This window comes from Nannospalax galili, unplaced genomic scaffold (genome assembly GCF_000622305.1).
Source record: "Nannospalax galili isolate Female #2095 unplaced genomic scaffold, S.galili_v1.0 scaffold1486, whole genome shotgun sequence".
Lineage (NCBI taxonomy): Eukaryota > Metazoa > Chordata > Mammalia > Rodentia > Spalacidae > Nannospalax > Nannospalax galili.
This window is the reverse complement of record NW_008355165.1, coordinates 158162-174829: the sequence shown is the minus strand read 5'-3', so window position 1 is coordinate 174829 and position 16668 is coordinate 158162. Positions and strand designations below refer to the sequence as shown.

At 41.5% G+C, this 16668-nt stretch overlaps 1 protein-coding gene across 1 annotated transcript in view; it reads right to left on the bottom strand.

Annotated features, from left to right (window-relative positions):
* Window positions 1–16668, bottom strand: part of Pgm5 (phosphoglucomutase 5) — a 202345-nt gene that overhangs the window by 46861 nt on the left and 138816 nt on the right. The window contains exons 8-9 of the mRNA XM_008852279.3: window positions 7986–8121; window positions 3957–4140 (exon numbers count right to left, since the gene is read on the bottom strand). Coding sequence (XP_008850501.1) covers window positions 3957–4140; window positions 7986–8121 — 320 coding nt within the window. The remainder of the gene's footprint in view (window positions 1–3956; window positions 4141–7985; window positions 8122–16668) is intronic.

The window sequence follows — 16668 nt, the reverse complement described above, 5'->3', positions numbered from 1 at the left end:
AAAGGTGAGAAAAAAAACGGCAGCCATATTTTCTTTTTTATCTTCTTTACTTGAAAAATTCCCAAGAGCAGGTGTTGTAACACAAGCCTATTTATAGCCACATTTGAAATCAGATGAAACAGTGCGGGAAGGGAAATATTAATAAATTCAAGAGTTAAAATGAAAGCTAATATCTGTGCTTGCAAGGGGAAAGAGAAAGGGAATAAACTAACGTCAGAACTGAAGATCCAGCTGAGGAATTAACCTAACATTACTGGTTCAAGAGCACCAAGAAAAAAGCATCTAAATGCTAAGTGCTCTGAGAAGTAAGGTAGAGAAATATCAGATTAAACAACAGAAGAAATTGGTTTAACAGGCAAGCTTCTCATGACTAGACAAAGTCCAGAACTTAGCTCTAACTAGACCAGTCCTTCCAATGATGGTTCCAAGCCTTTATCAGAACAAAAACCTCACAAGGATACTTCAGACAACTTCAGACACATTCAGGGTGGTATGGCCATCGACCTACAAGGATACCTTTAAAAGCACATGCGTCAAGTCTCTTGACTCCTATAGCAACAAAAACCAAGTGAGCCTTGGGTATGGAGAAGGCTTGTCCAGAGGGGAAGTGGTACAGACCAGACAATACATATTCAATGTACAAGTGCTCAAAGATGCCAAGTGAGCAGCTGACTCCCATCAACAAGGACTGAATCACTACTGCTATTTCAGAGCAGAGCCAGGCCAGCTCACAAGAACTATCATCAGTGAACTAAAACACAATTACAGAGATGCATGGTGTATTCCCCATGTGAAATAAGACTAGTACGTATTTCTAAAACAATTGTGTGAAATGAGAATTCTACAGATGAAGAAGAAACTGGCCCAAAGACATTTAAGCAACTTTCTTAAAGTCCCAACTGATAGGCAGCAGGATGAGATTCTGTCTTCTAGATTCTTATTTTCTCCATTACCCTTGCCTTTCTAACCTGGGCCTATAATCAGTTTGTTGGACCATTAAGGGATTCTAGAACGAAGGACTGATATTTTTATGGATATTTTTTAAAAACCACTATAAAACTAAGCAAACTAGAGTGAATACCAAGAGAAAAACAGGAAGAAGCCAGGGTTTGGAGTGCCTGGAAGGCAGGAGATCCCACAAGAAGAGAGCAAATGCCAGCCAAATTAGAACTGTGTAACGGCACATTCTCTAGTCACAAACCCCTGAAACTTCTGCCTGTTTTACTGTCTGCACGTCTAAGGAATGTATAAGAAGATAAGAATTTCGGAACTGAAGAATTTAACTTCTCTTAACAATGTTTGGGTCATAGTCTCCGCTTTGTAATGTGAATATCTATAACGTGCTCCCAGAGGGGTCACTACTCACCATAACCAGTCAAAATACACAAAATTAAGGGGAAAAATAATTGTAGAGCCATCAACTTTTCTTACATCTAGAACACAAAGGTGGGGTTTGTTGGTTTTGCTTCTTACCTGTGATAGCCATTCATCTATAAAGCTTCTACTTGGGATTTCTGAGCAAATTTCCCAACTGTCCCTTCCACACCAGGGACATTGAACCCATCTGACTAAATGCCTGTGGTTCCTTGATGACATTAATAGGAGATGAAACATCCATGAACCTGGGGATCCCAATGACAGGAATCTTTTGCTCTACAAACTTCTCTGAATCACCAAGAATAGCCACCATACATGAATGTTATAGGAGTAACCAACCACCTTCTGATTGGATTTAAAGCCTGCTTTGCAAGGTGGAGTCCATACTTCACACTGTTATCAGGGCCAAGAACTGGTGGCTAGGCACATCACGGACCATAAGGGAGAATCTACTACTATTATTCTGCTAAAATAGACGTAGTATTAAATTGACTCCTAATGACTTATTATACCCGTAGATAAGTGCACCTCTCAACTCTCAACAGAGATGCTTCTTCATGCAGCAGATGGCAATTAACATAACTAGTCAACGTATAGAGAATGAGAGACTATAGAGTGCTCAGCACTAAATGAGACACCTATATCATACATTCCCCTCCCAAGACTCAGGGATCATTGCCGAAGATGGGGTAGAAAGATTGTAAGAAACAGAGGTGGGGGCTGGAGAGATGGCTCAGTGGTTAAGAACACTGACTGTTCTTGTAGAAGACTGTTTCAAATCCCAGCACGCACATGGCAGCTAACAACTGTCTGTAACTCCAGTTACAGGGGATCCAACAGCTTCTTCTGTCCTCTGAGGGCATTGCACAACACAGGTGCATTTACCTACATGCAGTCAAAACATGCATATGCACAAAATAAAAATAATAAATAAATAAAAATTTTTACAAAGAAACAGAGGTAGTAGACGAATATGAGGAACCTGTGTTGTCTGGACACCACAGGGTAGTTGTACATATGAACCCACAGTACTTAAGATGGCATGTACAAGGCCTGTGCAAACCCAAGACAAAAACTAGCGTGGATAGGGGAGGTTGGAAAGAAGCTCCGGCCCTAGCGGAGGAGCTGGCAAGTGATAGCTGCTAGGAGAGGACAGTCAGTTTTTCTAACTGGTATGTGGCTGACCAGACTCCAAGGGATAGATTTACACCCAAGAGCATTTTTGGAAACTCAGATTAGAACAAATAATAACAGAGGACATGAAGTCGGGGGCAGGGTAGTAAGGTGGGGATGAAGGGGCGAAGAATATGAATATGATCAAAATACATTATATGAAATTCTCAAGTTAATTTTTTGTTTCATTTTTATAATTGAATTTTTGCAATTTTCATACAATATTTCATAGTATTTAGAGCTCCTCCCCTAGCCACACCTCCCTTTATTGCCCCTCACCCACTCAATTTCACATACTCTAATACCTATCCACATATAGATACACACACACACAAACACACACACACATATGCCTGTAGAGTCCAATTTGTGTCCCCAAATACCCTTCAGTGTGGGTCTATCCACTGGAACCTGGTTAACCTACCAAGGGTCCTATCCTTTTAAGAAAATGTCTCTGCCCCTCCCAGCAGCCATCTGTTGCAACAATTTCCTCAGGTGATGTTGAAGCTTTTTACCCACTTCCTCATATCTATGCTGAGATTTTTTTTTTTTCCTGATTTGCGCTTGCATGAGACTTGTGCATGCTGATGCTGTTGCTGTGAGTTCATATGAGTAACTGGTCAACTGTCTGGAAAACTCTGTTTCTTGGTGGTCATCCACCACCTCTGGCTCTTACAATCTTTCCACACCCTCTTTTGCAATAACCCCTGGGCCTTGGGTGGTAGAAGTTTGATACTGGTGTCCTATTCAGTGATAAGCACTCTGTAGCCCCTGGTTTCCTGCATAATGGCCAGTTGTAGGTCTCTGTTCCAATCACCGTCTGTTGCATAAGGAAACTTCTCTAGTGAGAAATGAGAGATGCATTTTCTATGAGTATAACAAATCATTAAAAGTCAGTTTGGTGCATTAACTATTTAGTAAGAAAACTAGCATTGGGTTCTCCTCTACGTCCTGTGATCTGTCTAGCCCCAGGTTCCTAAGCCTGATATCAATACCAGATATGGGTTCCATCCTAAAAAGTGGACCTTAAATTCATTTAAAGAGTGCTTGGTTACTCCCATAATATTTGTGCCTATTGCACTGGTGGGCATATCTTACCAGGCCAGGGGTTATTGTAATTCACAGGATTTATAGCTGGGTAAGGTTGATGATCAAGATGGAAATACTGGGTCTAAGGTTGTTTAAGGTATTGGTCCATCAGTTACCAAGTATAAGCACTATGGGACAAAGAGACCCAGGTCCTAATCCACCCTCCATCAGTAACTGGTGAAATAACCTTCACTGGGGTTTTGATGCTCAAAATGAAGGGTGCAGAGCATACTATCCCTAAAGATTTCTCCAGTTCTGCAGGCTTTGCCCACCAGCTTTGCCTGATCCATATCTTTCAGAGATTCCCTAGCAAGTACCTGTTTCTTGGTCACAGTGCCATCCACAGGGTCCACATATTCAAAGCTGTCTGTCTTTGAAACACTGTAAATGTGGTTCCCCACAGCAAACTGCTGGCCAATGAAGGACTTGTCTGTGACCAGGGCCTCCAGATCCCTCATGATGTAATATGTTGCCTTGGGCTCCAGTCCCTCATAGTCAAACCTGTTGAGAGAGGGCAGGACACAGAAAGAACAAAACATGATCAGGGAACCAGCGACTGAGTAGATCCCTTGTGGTTTTGGTTTCCGGAAAGGAGACACAGAAAAGCATGCTCAACTGGTCTTGCTTCTTCCAAACAGCCCTACAATTCAGTCCCACATGGTGGCCAGAGGCCTTATAAAACTCAAATCATGTTGTTCCTTTCCTATAATTCCTATCATGTTCAGAACAAAAACAAAAACCCTATCCACAGTTTATCACACACTGTGAGGTCCAACCCTGCCCCACTTAACTCGACATGACCAGACTTTGCCTCATTTTGTGCCCTGCCTCACTTGCTCCAGTCAGCATGGCCTCACCCACTCTCGCCTTTGCCCTTGCTGTTTGCTTCTCTATTCCCTATGCTCCTATGCTTCTCTGTACCTGGCACATTCAAAGAATGGGCTCATCCTTTTCTTTCAGTCTTCAAACCTCATGAAAATGACACCCTGAGCATCAAAGCAGCCTCCCTCTCTTTCCTGTCTCTCATCACCGGTACACTTTCTTCTCATTCTCTTACAGATTCCTCAGTCTTATTTCTATACTTTTTACTTATTGTCTGTCTTTGCCTTCCAGAATGTGAACCCCAAGAGGGCACAGACCTTAGTTCTTTTTTGCTGCCGCTGGAGCATGGTGAAGGCTATGTAAGCAATCTGGAATGAGGGAGCAATGGGGTGAAGGTGGGGGCAAAGTGAGGGGAAAGTGAACTGAACATATAAAACTCTCCTGGAAACTTGGAAGGAATGTAACAATTGTTCCATTAAAAAAAAAAAAACAAAAAACCTTCCTATCCAAGAGCATCAAATGTAATAGTAGGGTGGAGAGGTGATTCGAAAAAAGTAAGACTGAAAATCATCCCTGCCCATTTATTGTTGTGGAGTTTGAAATATGATAATGCATACCATGAGGCTGGCACAATGCCAAGCATCCGAACTTAAAAATCTGTTCATTGTTTTTTTTCCCCTTAGTCACTAAAATAAATTTTCTCTCTCGGGCTAGAGAGATGGCTCAGTGGTTAAGAGCACTGGCTGCTGATGCAGACGACCCGGGTTCGATTTCCAGCACCCACATGGCAGCTAACAACTGTCTGTAACTCCTGTTCCAGGGAATCTGATGCCCTCTTCTGACCTCCAAGGGCATTGTACAACTTGGGTGCACTTACATACATGCAGGCAATATACTCAAACACACAAAAATTAAAAATAATAAATAAAATATTCGAAAAAGAAATTATCTTTCCAATCATTAGATAGTCTTCACTTTCACTGAGTCCTCCTAGCACACTGAGGGGTGGGAAGGGGAGCTATTTATAAAGAAGCCAGAGGAGGAGCAGCTGGACCCAAGTGGCATTGGAAAGACTTCACATTTGGGCTTCCTGCAGCACAGAGAGAACTCAGAGTAAACTGAAAGATGGAAGCTCTGAGTAGTTGATACTATCTTCTTCAAACTAAGTATTTTGAAGATATCCAGTACTCATCAGAGCACTTTCCAAAACAGAGGTCATACCATGTCTAGCCATGGGTCTCATATCTAGATTCTCTTCTACCTCCAGGTATTTCTTCTTCAGCCTCAGAAACAACAGGACAGTACTTAGAACATCATCAATAAATGTGCTGTAATACGAGTTCTCTTTAGAGATAGCCATTCAGAGAGGATACAGATCCAATATGCCAGGTATGTAGAACATACTTGTAATCCCAACTTTCAGGAGGCTTAGACAAAAGGATCACTCCAAACTTCAGGAGCAGTTAGGGACCTAGCAAGATCTTATTTTTTTAAAAAGTGGGAAGGAGAAAGACAGGATAAGGCAGTTGAGAGACAGGCAGATTCAACCATTGAGAGAATCCACTAATGAGGTAGATCATGTTGAGTATACAGCTGAGATCACGTTCAAGCAGCCTGGCAAGTGTTCATGTGCAAGCGATTCCTGTGCCACCACACCCCCCATCCTGATGGTCCTGCCAGCCACCACTACCAACACTACATTTTCAAAGAACGAAACCTCTAAATGAAGAATTGCTTCTGGGGCTTACTCAGACAAGAAAGATTGGGAGATTTTTCCCAAATGCAACATTGGGCTCTGTATTAGTTAAACTGAAATTGCTTTATTATTTTCTTCCTGCAAAGAAAATTGTCAGGCTAGAAATAATTTATTTCAAAAACATCTCTCAACTTGCTGTTTTCTGGGTGTGAAAGAAATGTTTATCTTTTATTGTACCTACCCCCTACTCTCCTTTTCTTTATCTCTGTGATCTTTTTGGACAGAAATTTGTGACATACTCAATATCCTACAAGAAATTACATCTCCACTGCACACTATTCTCTAATATGGTATTTGTTATGAAAAAGTAACATTATAAGCTCTTGGCCACAAAAATGAAGTATACTATAAATACACTTATCATAACACCATTTCCTCAGAACACTGAAAGGAACCTAGATAATCATCCCACGAATTATGAGGAACACAACTCTGACTCAGAGCAATCTATTAAGCCAAGGACAGGCAAGCATGATATAAGAGCTTCATGCAACAGATGAATTTCATATGACAGTTAGTCTTTGAATATAAAATTTTAATTTATCACTACATAATATTATATTTTACAATAGTATACATAACACCATAGTAATTTAAGAACATATAAACTTCATGAGATTCAGAGAGTTGAGGTCCTTGTTAGAAATATTGAAGAACAAAACAAGCTTCCACCTGTTTTGAGAATCCCTATTTTATGATTCAGTGACTAATTTGGGGTGATTTGCAGGTTACCACATTCCCAGCCTTCTCAACTAAACAAAAATCAAAAATATTTTGGTGTTGTCTGTATTTCCCAGAACATTGTAATCTCTTTGAGCTTCATAAACACGATCACAGTCTTCTTCTGTCTCTGATACTTATCTAAGTAGAAGGCTTCTTAAAAGAAGAAACAATCACCTTATAAGGGAAAAGTCTAAGTTTTCTTTCTCTTGAAACCCAACCGAATACCCAAAGCTGATAACTACTCATAAGCAAGCAAAATGAGCTACAATCTCTTTGTTTCTAAGAGTCTGGAGCTACCCTGAAGTTCCTTTGCCTCACAGAGTTCTCCATAGTTAACATCCTTTCCTACCACTCCTTGTCCTAAACCATGGCTTGGTACTATGTACATATACCTGGCACACACTTGGGTTCACATGCATAGTATAACTGCAGAATGCTCATACTCTCCCTTCACTTCAAAAGAAGGAAAGAGATGGAGGCGCCCACCCTAAGTCCCCCACCCCCCACCATGCTTTCCTTATTTCTACTGTCTGTGTCCCTTTTCATGAGGATAAACACTAACAAAATCTGGGCTCCTGAGTCAAGTGGTTCCTGCAAAGGCTGCCATCCTGGGTATGTTAGACATCCTCTGACCATTAGTTTAGAGGATTCCCAAAGCACCTGACCTGTGTGGCTTCTGTGTCCTTAAAAGGATAAATGCAGGACAAAAAAATGTGTCTGTTTTTAACTCCAGGACTCATAGCTACTATGGACCCCAAAAGAGTTCTCAAAGTTCTGCATTTAGATACTGTTTTGGGATGATCACCCACCCACCTTATGGCTGCAATGAAAAGATTAGAGAGGAATGTCCTCAGGCACAGTAAAATGTGTGCTTTGCAGTTTGGTTGTCCTTGACATTACCCCCCAAATGTCTCTCAATGCAACTCAGCTCCAGGTCCCTCAGATGTTTCTGAGAGATGTCTCCCTCTTAAATACTAGCCCATCCGTTTTAACATCTCTAAGAAGAGTTTTCCAGGACACATGCAGAGATACTGCTCCTTCTCACCTGCAGTAGTAATGGCGGCCATATTTGGCCCAATGATCTCTAACAATCTCCTCCACACTTTGCTTCCGGGCAGCGATGATTGACAGCCAAACCAAGACAGCCCAGAGGCCATCTTTCTCCCGGAGGTGATCAGAACCTGAAGGCAAAAGAGAGATTTGCTGAAAATTCTGTCCTAGGGGAAAGCAAAAGCAAAGGAAACTAAGGAGATAGTTAATGGCACAGTGTTAGAGTAAAATGGCTGGAAGGAATATATCCTAATATTTTTTTAAATATGCAGCTGAAATTCAAATAATTTAAAATAATAACAAAAATACAAATAAAATCCTGGAATTTTTTGAAGGAATCAAAGCTCAAGCTGGCATCACATTAGCACAATGATATCATTAGCTCATTATTTTATTCAATAAATATTTGATGACTCCTACAATATTCTGAGCATTTTTCTACATCCTAGGGATAGAGAAGTGAGCAAGAGAGCTCTTTACTAAAAGTCAGAATTCAAGTAAAGAGAGACAGGCGCAATCAAAGCAGACAGACAGAAGAGTGAGGCACATCAAATAAGGACAAATGCTTTGAAGGCATTAAAGTAGATGCTGACGTCAGAGCAGCAACAGAGGCTGCTTTGTCTATAGTGAATGGTGGCCCCCAAAGACACAGCCTCCTGTAACCTGTGGATTTGAACTTATTTGGGGAAATGATCTTTGCAGACACCGTGAAGTTATGTAAAGACATAGAAGAAGAGAAATACAGACATACAGCAAAGTCTAGAATTACATTGTATGATCTGAAGAGTATGTAAAGCCACCCGAAACTGAACAAGCAAGGAAGGATCCTCTGCGCCAGCCCTCAGTGAAGCACAGTCCTACAGCACCTTCACACTGGACGCCTGGCCTCTAACACTGTAAGAGAGCACATTTCTGCCATCCAAGACACCTGGTTTGTGCTGACTTATTCTGGCAGCCCTCAAGACTAACGCAAGGTATGAGGCTTAGGCTCAGAGAGTTGATAATGCCTGAGTCAGGGTGATGAAATGTACGCAGAGGTCTGGAGAAGAAGCCAAGGGACCTCAAATGCAAAGTCTTGAAGGCAGGAATGAGCTGGAAAGCCAAATACTGCAGCTATTGATACAAAGAAGAGGCATTTCTCTTTGTGGCCTTCACAGTAAGAAGTATTCTGTGAAGCAGACGAAGCCCTGAATTCAGAGGAACATGTGATAGTGCGAGAAAAGCAGGAGGCAGGCTTTGATATGAGGAGCTCAACCAATCTTGGGTACTTCCCGGGTGTGTGAAAAGTTACTGCAAAGCCATTAACCTTTCTGAGCCTTAGTTTCTCATTTGTAACATAATGATACTATCATCAGTCTTGTGTGACCTTGTAACAATTCAATCACGTTCAAAGTGTAGGTTTTAGGACATGGTGGTGCATGCCTGTTATCCCAGCTACTCAGAAAGCTGAGGCACAAGACTGTAAGTTTGAGGCCAGCCTGGGTAATATACCAAGACCCTAGAGGGCGGGGAGGGAAGACGGGCTCTAGAGACTGTGTATGTTCAAATCCTGTCTTATCTGGTTGTTTTCATTTGCTATCTTCATCTATACAGGGACAGTAACAGCCTCTACCTCATGCTCCTTCTGGGCCTAAGCAACTAAATATCCATAGGTGTTTAGAACAGAGACAGACATCACAGGGGGTTGTGGCTGATGGGAATTATCATAGAGTGCCTTCGGTGTTGATTCCTCAGTACCTGCTTTGAGACAAATTGTTCTGTTACTTCCACGTTTTTCTTCTAGCTTTCCCAGCTTCCCAAGGTTTTTTAATTGTATGTGTATGAGTCTTTTGCCTATGTGCATGTAAGTGCACTGTGTGTGCAACGCCCATGGAGGCCAGAAGAGGGTGTTGGATCCCCTAGAACTGGGGTTACAGATTGTTGTGAGCTGCCATGTGGATGTTGGGAATCAAACCTGGGTCTTCTGGAAGAATAATAAGTGCTTCTATCTGCTGAACCATCTTTCCAGCCCCATCAGCAATAGTAATATCTTAAGAAGAGAGACTGGAGCCAGAAGTAGATCATTTTCAATGCAATCAGGCAGTAACGATGGACAGGAACACTCTTAATTTTAGGATGATGAAACACACATAGACAATCAATAAAGGAGATTCATGTGGCCGAGTTGTTAAAAGCTTGAAAATGGGACAAGACAGTACCTTAGTTAAGTTAGACACTGGTGAAGACTGAAGCTAAAGTTACGGACAGTCCACAATTGTTGTTGCACCTACAGTGTCAAATGTTAAGTGTTTTTCTTTGGGGTGGCGGGGGCAGGGGGGACATATAACCAGAGAGGGCAGTAAAGTTGCTTGAATCAAAAGGAGAAAGGATCATGCCTTTAGTTCATAACACACACTGAGTAGTGGTCTGCCAATGACAGTTACATGTCCCACTGTGGTTGGCTCTAGGTTAAGAAGGCCCTGGGCATTAACCATCACACCATAAAGTGGCTGTGAGTTCTTCATACTGCTACAAAAATGCAAGAAGTTTGGAAGACTCGGTCTTAGCAATATGGACAACTGCCAAAAAAACAAGTCTGGGAAACCCTGCCCAATACAATCATCTCAAAACCTTTTGTCCCTTTATAGCTGAAAAAAAAGTCACTTTTACTTACTGGCTGGAGAAAAATACCCTTTTGTTCTAAAACAAGGGCTTTGCATACCTTGAGTCTCCAGCTGGATCACATTACTAGACATAGAACCATTAGATGCTGTTAGGTCCCTAAGATAAGATACCAGAATTTAGTGGCACAGAGACAGAGCTCTTTTATATGGATAAAAAAATACCTCACTCATTTGTAGATAACTACATAGTAAATGGTGAATTGGTCGGGCATCTTTGCCAACAAGCCCAACATTTGCCAAGATTCATAAAGGACCCACGATTAAGTGAAATTAACTGTGCTCTATAGTTCTTTGAGGAAGTGAGAGAGACAATGATGCTGCTGCAGCTACTCAGATGTTTCCATTGGATAATCAGAGTGCACTGTGGAGGGAACGTGGAGGTCCTTTCAATACCTTTTTAAGGCTAGAGTGGTGGCGCATGCCTTTAACTCCAGCACTCCAGAGGCAGAGGCAGGTGAACTTTTGTGAGATCAAGGCCAGCCTGGTCTATAGCAAGTTCAAACAGGGGCTGGAGAGATGGAGTAGTAGTTAAGAGCACTGGCTGCTCTTGCAGAAGACCTGGGTTCAATTCCCAGCATCCACATGGTGGCTAACAACCATCCATAACTCTAGTTCCAGGGTATCCGACACCCTCGTCTGACCTCTGTGGACATTGCATGACACAATACGGGTGCACTCGCCTACACAGTCGTTATACTCATACACATAAAATAAAAATAATAAACAAAACATTTTTAAAAAAAAACAAAAATACCCCTTTAAGGCAAGCAGACTCTAATGCCCTACCAGTGCTGGGTAAACTACATAAGGAATACAGAATGCACAAACCAAGTGGTTTTCTAAAAGTTTGCCATAAACTGAGCCAAAATGGGAGGAAAATGTTCACGTACTATATATGACAGAGCTAACAGACTTTATATTTTTAAATGTTTTTATAAGTTAATGAGAAAAAGAGGAACTCCAATAGACAAAGGGCACAAGCAAACAATTTTCTTTGGGGGAGGTTTGCAGGGTGGGGATCAAACCTGGGTCTTACACATGCAAAGCAGATGTACCACTGCCATATCTCAAAGGAGCAGTTTTCAAGAGGAAATCATAATGGCCAGCAAACATTTGAGCAAATGTTCAATCTCACTGTAGTCAAAGGAAAGCCAATAGAGTGGGATGGCCTTAGGGGACTGTCAGGTTAGCAAAGATGACAAGAAAGCCAAAGTAAATGAGAGCAGCTTGGGCCAATAATTTGCTAACTGCCCTAGTTAGCTTTCTATTGTGTGATAAAACACTGACCAAAAATAACTTGGGGAAGAAAGGGTTTAGTTTGCTTTCAACTCTCAGATCACAAGCCAACATTGAGAGAAGTCAGAGCAGGAACTCAAGGAGGGAACCTGGAGGCTGGAACTGAAGCAGAAGCCATGAAGGAATGTTCCTTACAGGCTTTCTTCCCTGGCTTACTCAGTTACCCTCCTTATATAGTCCAGGGCTATCTGCCCAGGCATAGCACTGCCCACAGTGGGCTGGGCCATCCTTCATCAACAACCAGCTTAAAAAATTCCTCATAGACATGGCCACAGGCCGGTCTAATGGAGAAAATTCTTCAACTGAGGTTCCTTCCCTCTTCCTAGGTATCTAGTTTATGTCAAGTTGACCAAACTAACCAGCAAAATAATAACAATCAAAAGCCTTTAAAAGTTGCTTATGTTGGGGCTGGAGAGATGGCTCAGTGGTTAAGAGCACTGGCTCCTCTTGCAGAGGACTCAGGTTTGATTCCCAACACCCACATGGTGGCTAACAACTGTCTATACCAATTCCAGAAGATCTGATGCCCTCTTTGGACCTCCATGGGCATGGCACAACACAGATGCACTTATATATATGCACACAATATACTCATACACATAAAATAAAAATAATAAAGAATTTTTTAAGTTGCTCATGTTTAGACCCCACTTAACCTTTACTCTTAAAGACATTCACTCACAGAACTAGCTTAGAGGAAAGTATTAGAAAAATAAACATTAATTGTTGAACAAAAGGCGGCTATGAAAAAGTCATATGAAAGCCTCTTGCACAAAGTATTGAATGGGACACTTTGGCAACACAAAATGATGCTTATCCAGGTTTTAAAATGTTTGTGTTGAATAGACAAAGTGGGCACAGGCCACAGAAATAAATGTCTCCTTTGTAATTAACCAGTGATTAACTACAGATTTCTAAACAAGGAAAGCTAAGGGGAAGAAAGGTATTTTCTACTGACAAAGGGATCAGTATTCAGAAGGACAAAAACAAGAATCTTTCATGTACAACTGTATGAAAATGATACTGTGAATTACCTGAGTGAAAACAACGATAAAAATGAAAGTGGAAATAAAAAAAAAATGTTTTATTTATTATTTTTATTTTATGTGGATGTGTGTGTTGCCTGCATGTTTGTAAGTACATCTGCATCATGCAATCCCTGTGGAGGACAGAAGAAGGTGTCTGAGCCCCTGGAACTGGAGTTATGGACAGTTGTTAGCTGCCATTGGGTGCTGGGATTTGAACCCAGGTCTTCTGCAAGAAGAGTCAGTGCTCTTAACCACTGAGTCATCTCTCTAGCCCCCAATTTTAATAAGTGGAAAAATTAGTTTAATATAAGAGACTATTGAGTGCATTGCTGTGGAAAGTACATGTACAGATGAGGGGGCACGGATGGGGAACAGAACCACCAACAAAGGTCGTTTAACTCTGAAATGACAGAATGGTGACACTCTCCTTCTGTCCTTTGCTTTGCTTCTACAACAAAATTACATATTATTTTCATAAGAAAACTTAAAATTTTAAACTTGTCAGTGATGTCTAGAAATTCGCATTTGAAAGCACACATGTTCCCAAATGTTGTAGAGTTAGATTCAGACGCTGTGCAGCTGTTGCACACTGGTTTCTTTCACTCTGCAACACGCACGTCAGTGTTCTCTGTCTCTTCATGAAGCTTGGGTCCTCTGGCTTCCCAGCTGTTGGTACAGCCAGCACCCACTACTCACTCTGGACAGTGCAAGGAGAACTTAGCACTGTTCCCCAAAGTCTGGAAGTACCAATCAATTTTCTAAATCAGAAGCCCATTCTACTTTCCTCTGCCTAGCCTGAGCCACAACCCTCATGCCAGAGCCCACATGCCTGAAGGAGGACACATAGTTCTTCCCTGCCAGACTCCAGCAAAAGTCAGCACCATGTCTATAAAGTCATTGGGTAGATTTTAATGACAATGTTTATCACCTCTACTAATTAACATGACGTAAATTTTTATGCTTCCTCCTCAAATATAACTCATTTTTTAAAATTTGTTGATTTTTTTGGTGTGTGTTTGGTCCCAAACCATCTTATTCAACTATACACCCACTTCCCATATGGCGTCCTCCCATAGCCTCCCTCCCCTGACTAGAGCCCTTATACTCTATTATCCCTGCTATTGTCTGCTGTGATGTCATCACCCCCAGCTGTTCCCCACTACTTGTCCAACTGGTGAATCTAGTCAGCTGATAGGGTCAACTGTTCCTCATTTAGCGGTAATCAGTTGTCAATATTCCTTTGGATAAAATTGGGGTCTGCTGTTCAATTTCCCAGTTCTATGCTGGGTTACTATCTGGTAATCCCTTTGGCTACCCTGGCCAACAACTAAAAAGAAGGTATCACCTGTCTGGCATTGTTGCTTGTTATGTAGTCTTTAGCTATACATATGAACTCTTAAAAAATTATACTGGCCCCTTTAATCTTTGGTTATACTTTCCTTTTGGGTGTTTAAGGCCATACAGTTGGATAAACTAATTTATTTTTACTCTTAAGGCTGTTTGAGGATCTGTTCCTCAGCAGTCACATGGGTTTGGAAGGAGCCCCTGGCTCCTTTCTTTCACAAGTTCCACCTATGTGAAGATAAGTCAAAGGTCCTGCTCGACCATGGCTGGCTTCACTTGGAAGCATGGAGGAAATGATTCCTCTGTGCTGACCTTCCTCTTTGTAGACTGGACACTGGTTCAAGTCCATCTTGTGGGGTCTCCTCGGCCTCCTTGATCAAGAGGACAGGTGACCAACCACAATTACAGGACATTTTTGAGATGCTCATAGTCCCCTGGAATTAGTCAACCTAGGAGGGCAAGGAGCAAAACCTTTCTATGTCCCACTGACCAAAGTATATTAGGCCTTAAAGTATGTCTGTTAAACACCCAAGGAGGTTAGTTCCACCAATCTGGTACTTTTAATTATTCAAGAATCCAAGTGCAACCAATTATGACTAGTAATAATCAGATACAGACAGATTAGCGATGCATGTTCCAACATCTCAGTGTTAGTAGCAAAAACAATGAGTCTTTCTGCAAGGAACAATATATTCTAAAATGACACAGAGATCTTTTTTAAAGGTTAAAACCATTCAATTTTATGTCCTACAAGGCTTATACTGAGTTCAATATTGTATAACTGTATTAATTCAACAGTGAACTTAAAAGTTTTATAGCCACTTTTGAAAGAGATGTATCTTTGCTCTGGAAACTATAAATGAGTATGTTAAAGCTGTAATGAAATGCCTCTTCTAAAAAAAAAAAAGTCAGCACCATAAGGGACCTATTTTCTCATCAGAAATACCACTGTTCACTTCCCACTCAAATCCAATTTGGAATTTTCTCAAGCTTTAAAACTACATTCCTTGGGCCTGTGTGATGGTTAAGCAAATAAAAGCACCTACCACGTAAGCCTGATGACCTGAGTCTGATCCCTAGAATCCACAAAGGAAGAAGAGAATCAACTTTCAAAAGTTGTCCTTTGACCTTCACACACACCATAGCACACACATGCCCGTACTCTCAGACACAAACATACATGCACACATATAATAACAATTATTATTATTATTTTAAATTTTTCTTTATTATTTTTATTTCATGTATATGAGTATATTGCCTATATGTATATAAGTGCACCTGTACTGTGCAATGCCCACAGAGTTCAGAAGAGGGTATAGGATTCCCCTTGAACTGGAGTCACATGGTTGTTATCCATCATGTGGGTGCTGGGAATTGAACCTGGGTCCTCTGGAAAAGCAGCCAGTGCTGTTAACTGCTGTTCCATCTCTCCAGCCCCAATAATAATGTTTCCTAAGTTAAGAATAAACACATTGCACTCATCAATGAAGACAACAAATAAGAGGAAAAATAAAAGGGAAAAGAGGAAGAAATTTTCTTCAGATGGAAATCCTACCATGAACAAATCAGTAAAACATCGTGCACATTGCTAACAGATCAAATCATCACAACTGAAACTCAGGAAACTCTGAATTTGTCAGCTAGGAAAACACAGATCATTTTGCCCTTCAACCTCACATAGCAGGGATGTCAAGATTGTGACTGAGCTCTAGCATAGGCCAGCAGTTCTCCACCCTGGATGGCACATTAGAATCACTAGAGAACTTTAAAAGCCCCTTTCAGGCCAACCATACCCCCTCCACACACACACAGAGGAATTCTTTGAAAAGTACCTTGGGTGACAGCCTCGGGCAGCCTGTGCTAGACGGGAAAAAACTTCACAGTCTCATATAGGTAGACGTTCAGTCTCTGCCTCTTTCTGCTCAAAGTTGGGTCAAGGATAGTGGCCACTCCTCTTCCATTCCATCTACGGCCTTGCTCAAGTGTGTGGGCCTCACTAAAATCTACTCATCTTGTTTCTTGCTGCCCTTTTGCCTGGAAGAGTGGGGACCTGACCAGCTTTGGAGTGATCAGTTCATCCCCCAAATTTTCCAGTCCTATAACCTAAGAGTCCTAGCACAACAGAGGCCATTCAGTAAGAAGGAGCACTTGTTTACAGGGGAAATCCTGGAGATTTCAGGAAATGTGAACATTCCGCAAGTGCCTCAGCACACACATTCCCTGGAACCCAAAACCACAGGTGCCATGTATATGTGCCTATAGAGATGTTTTTGTATGTGAACACAGACACTGACTCTGGAAGTAGAATTACAAGCAAAGCAAATTCCTCCCAAGATAACAGCGA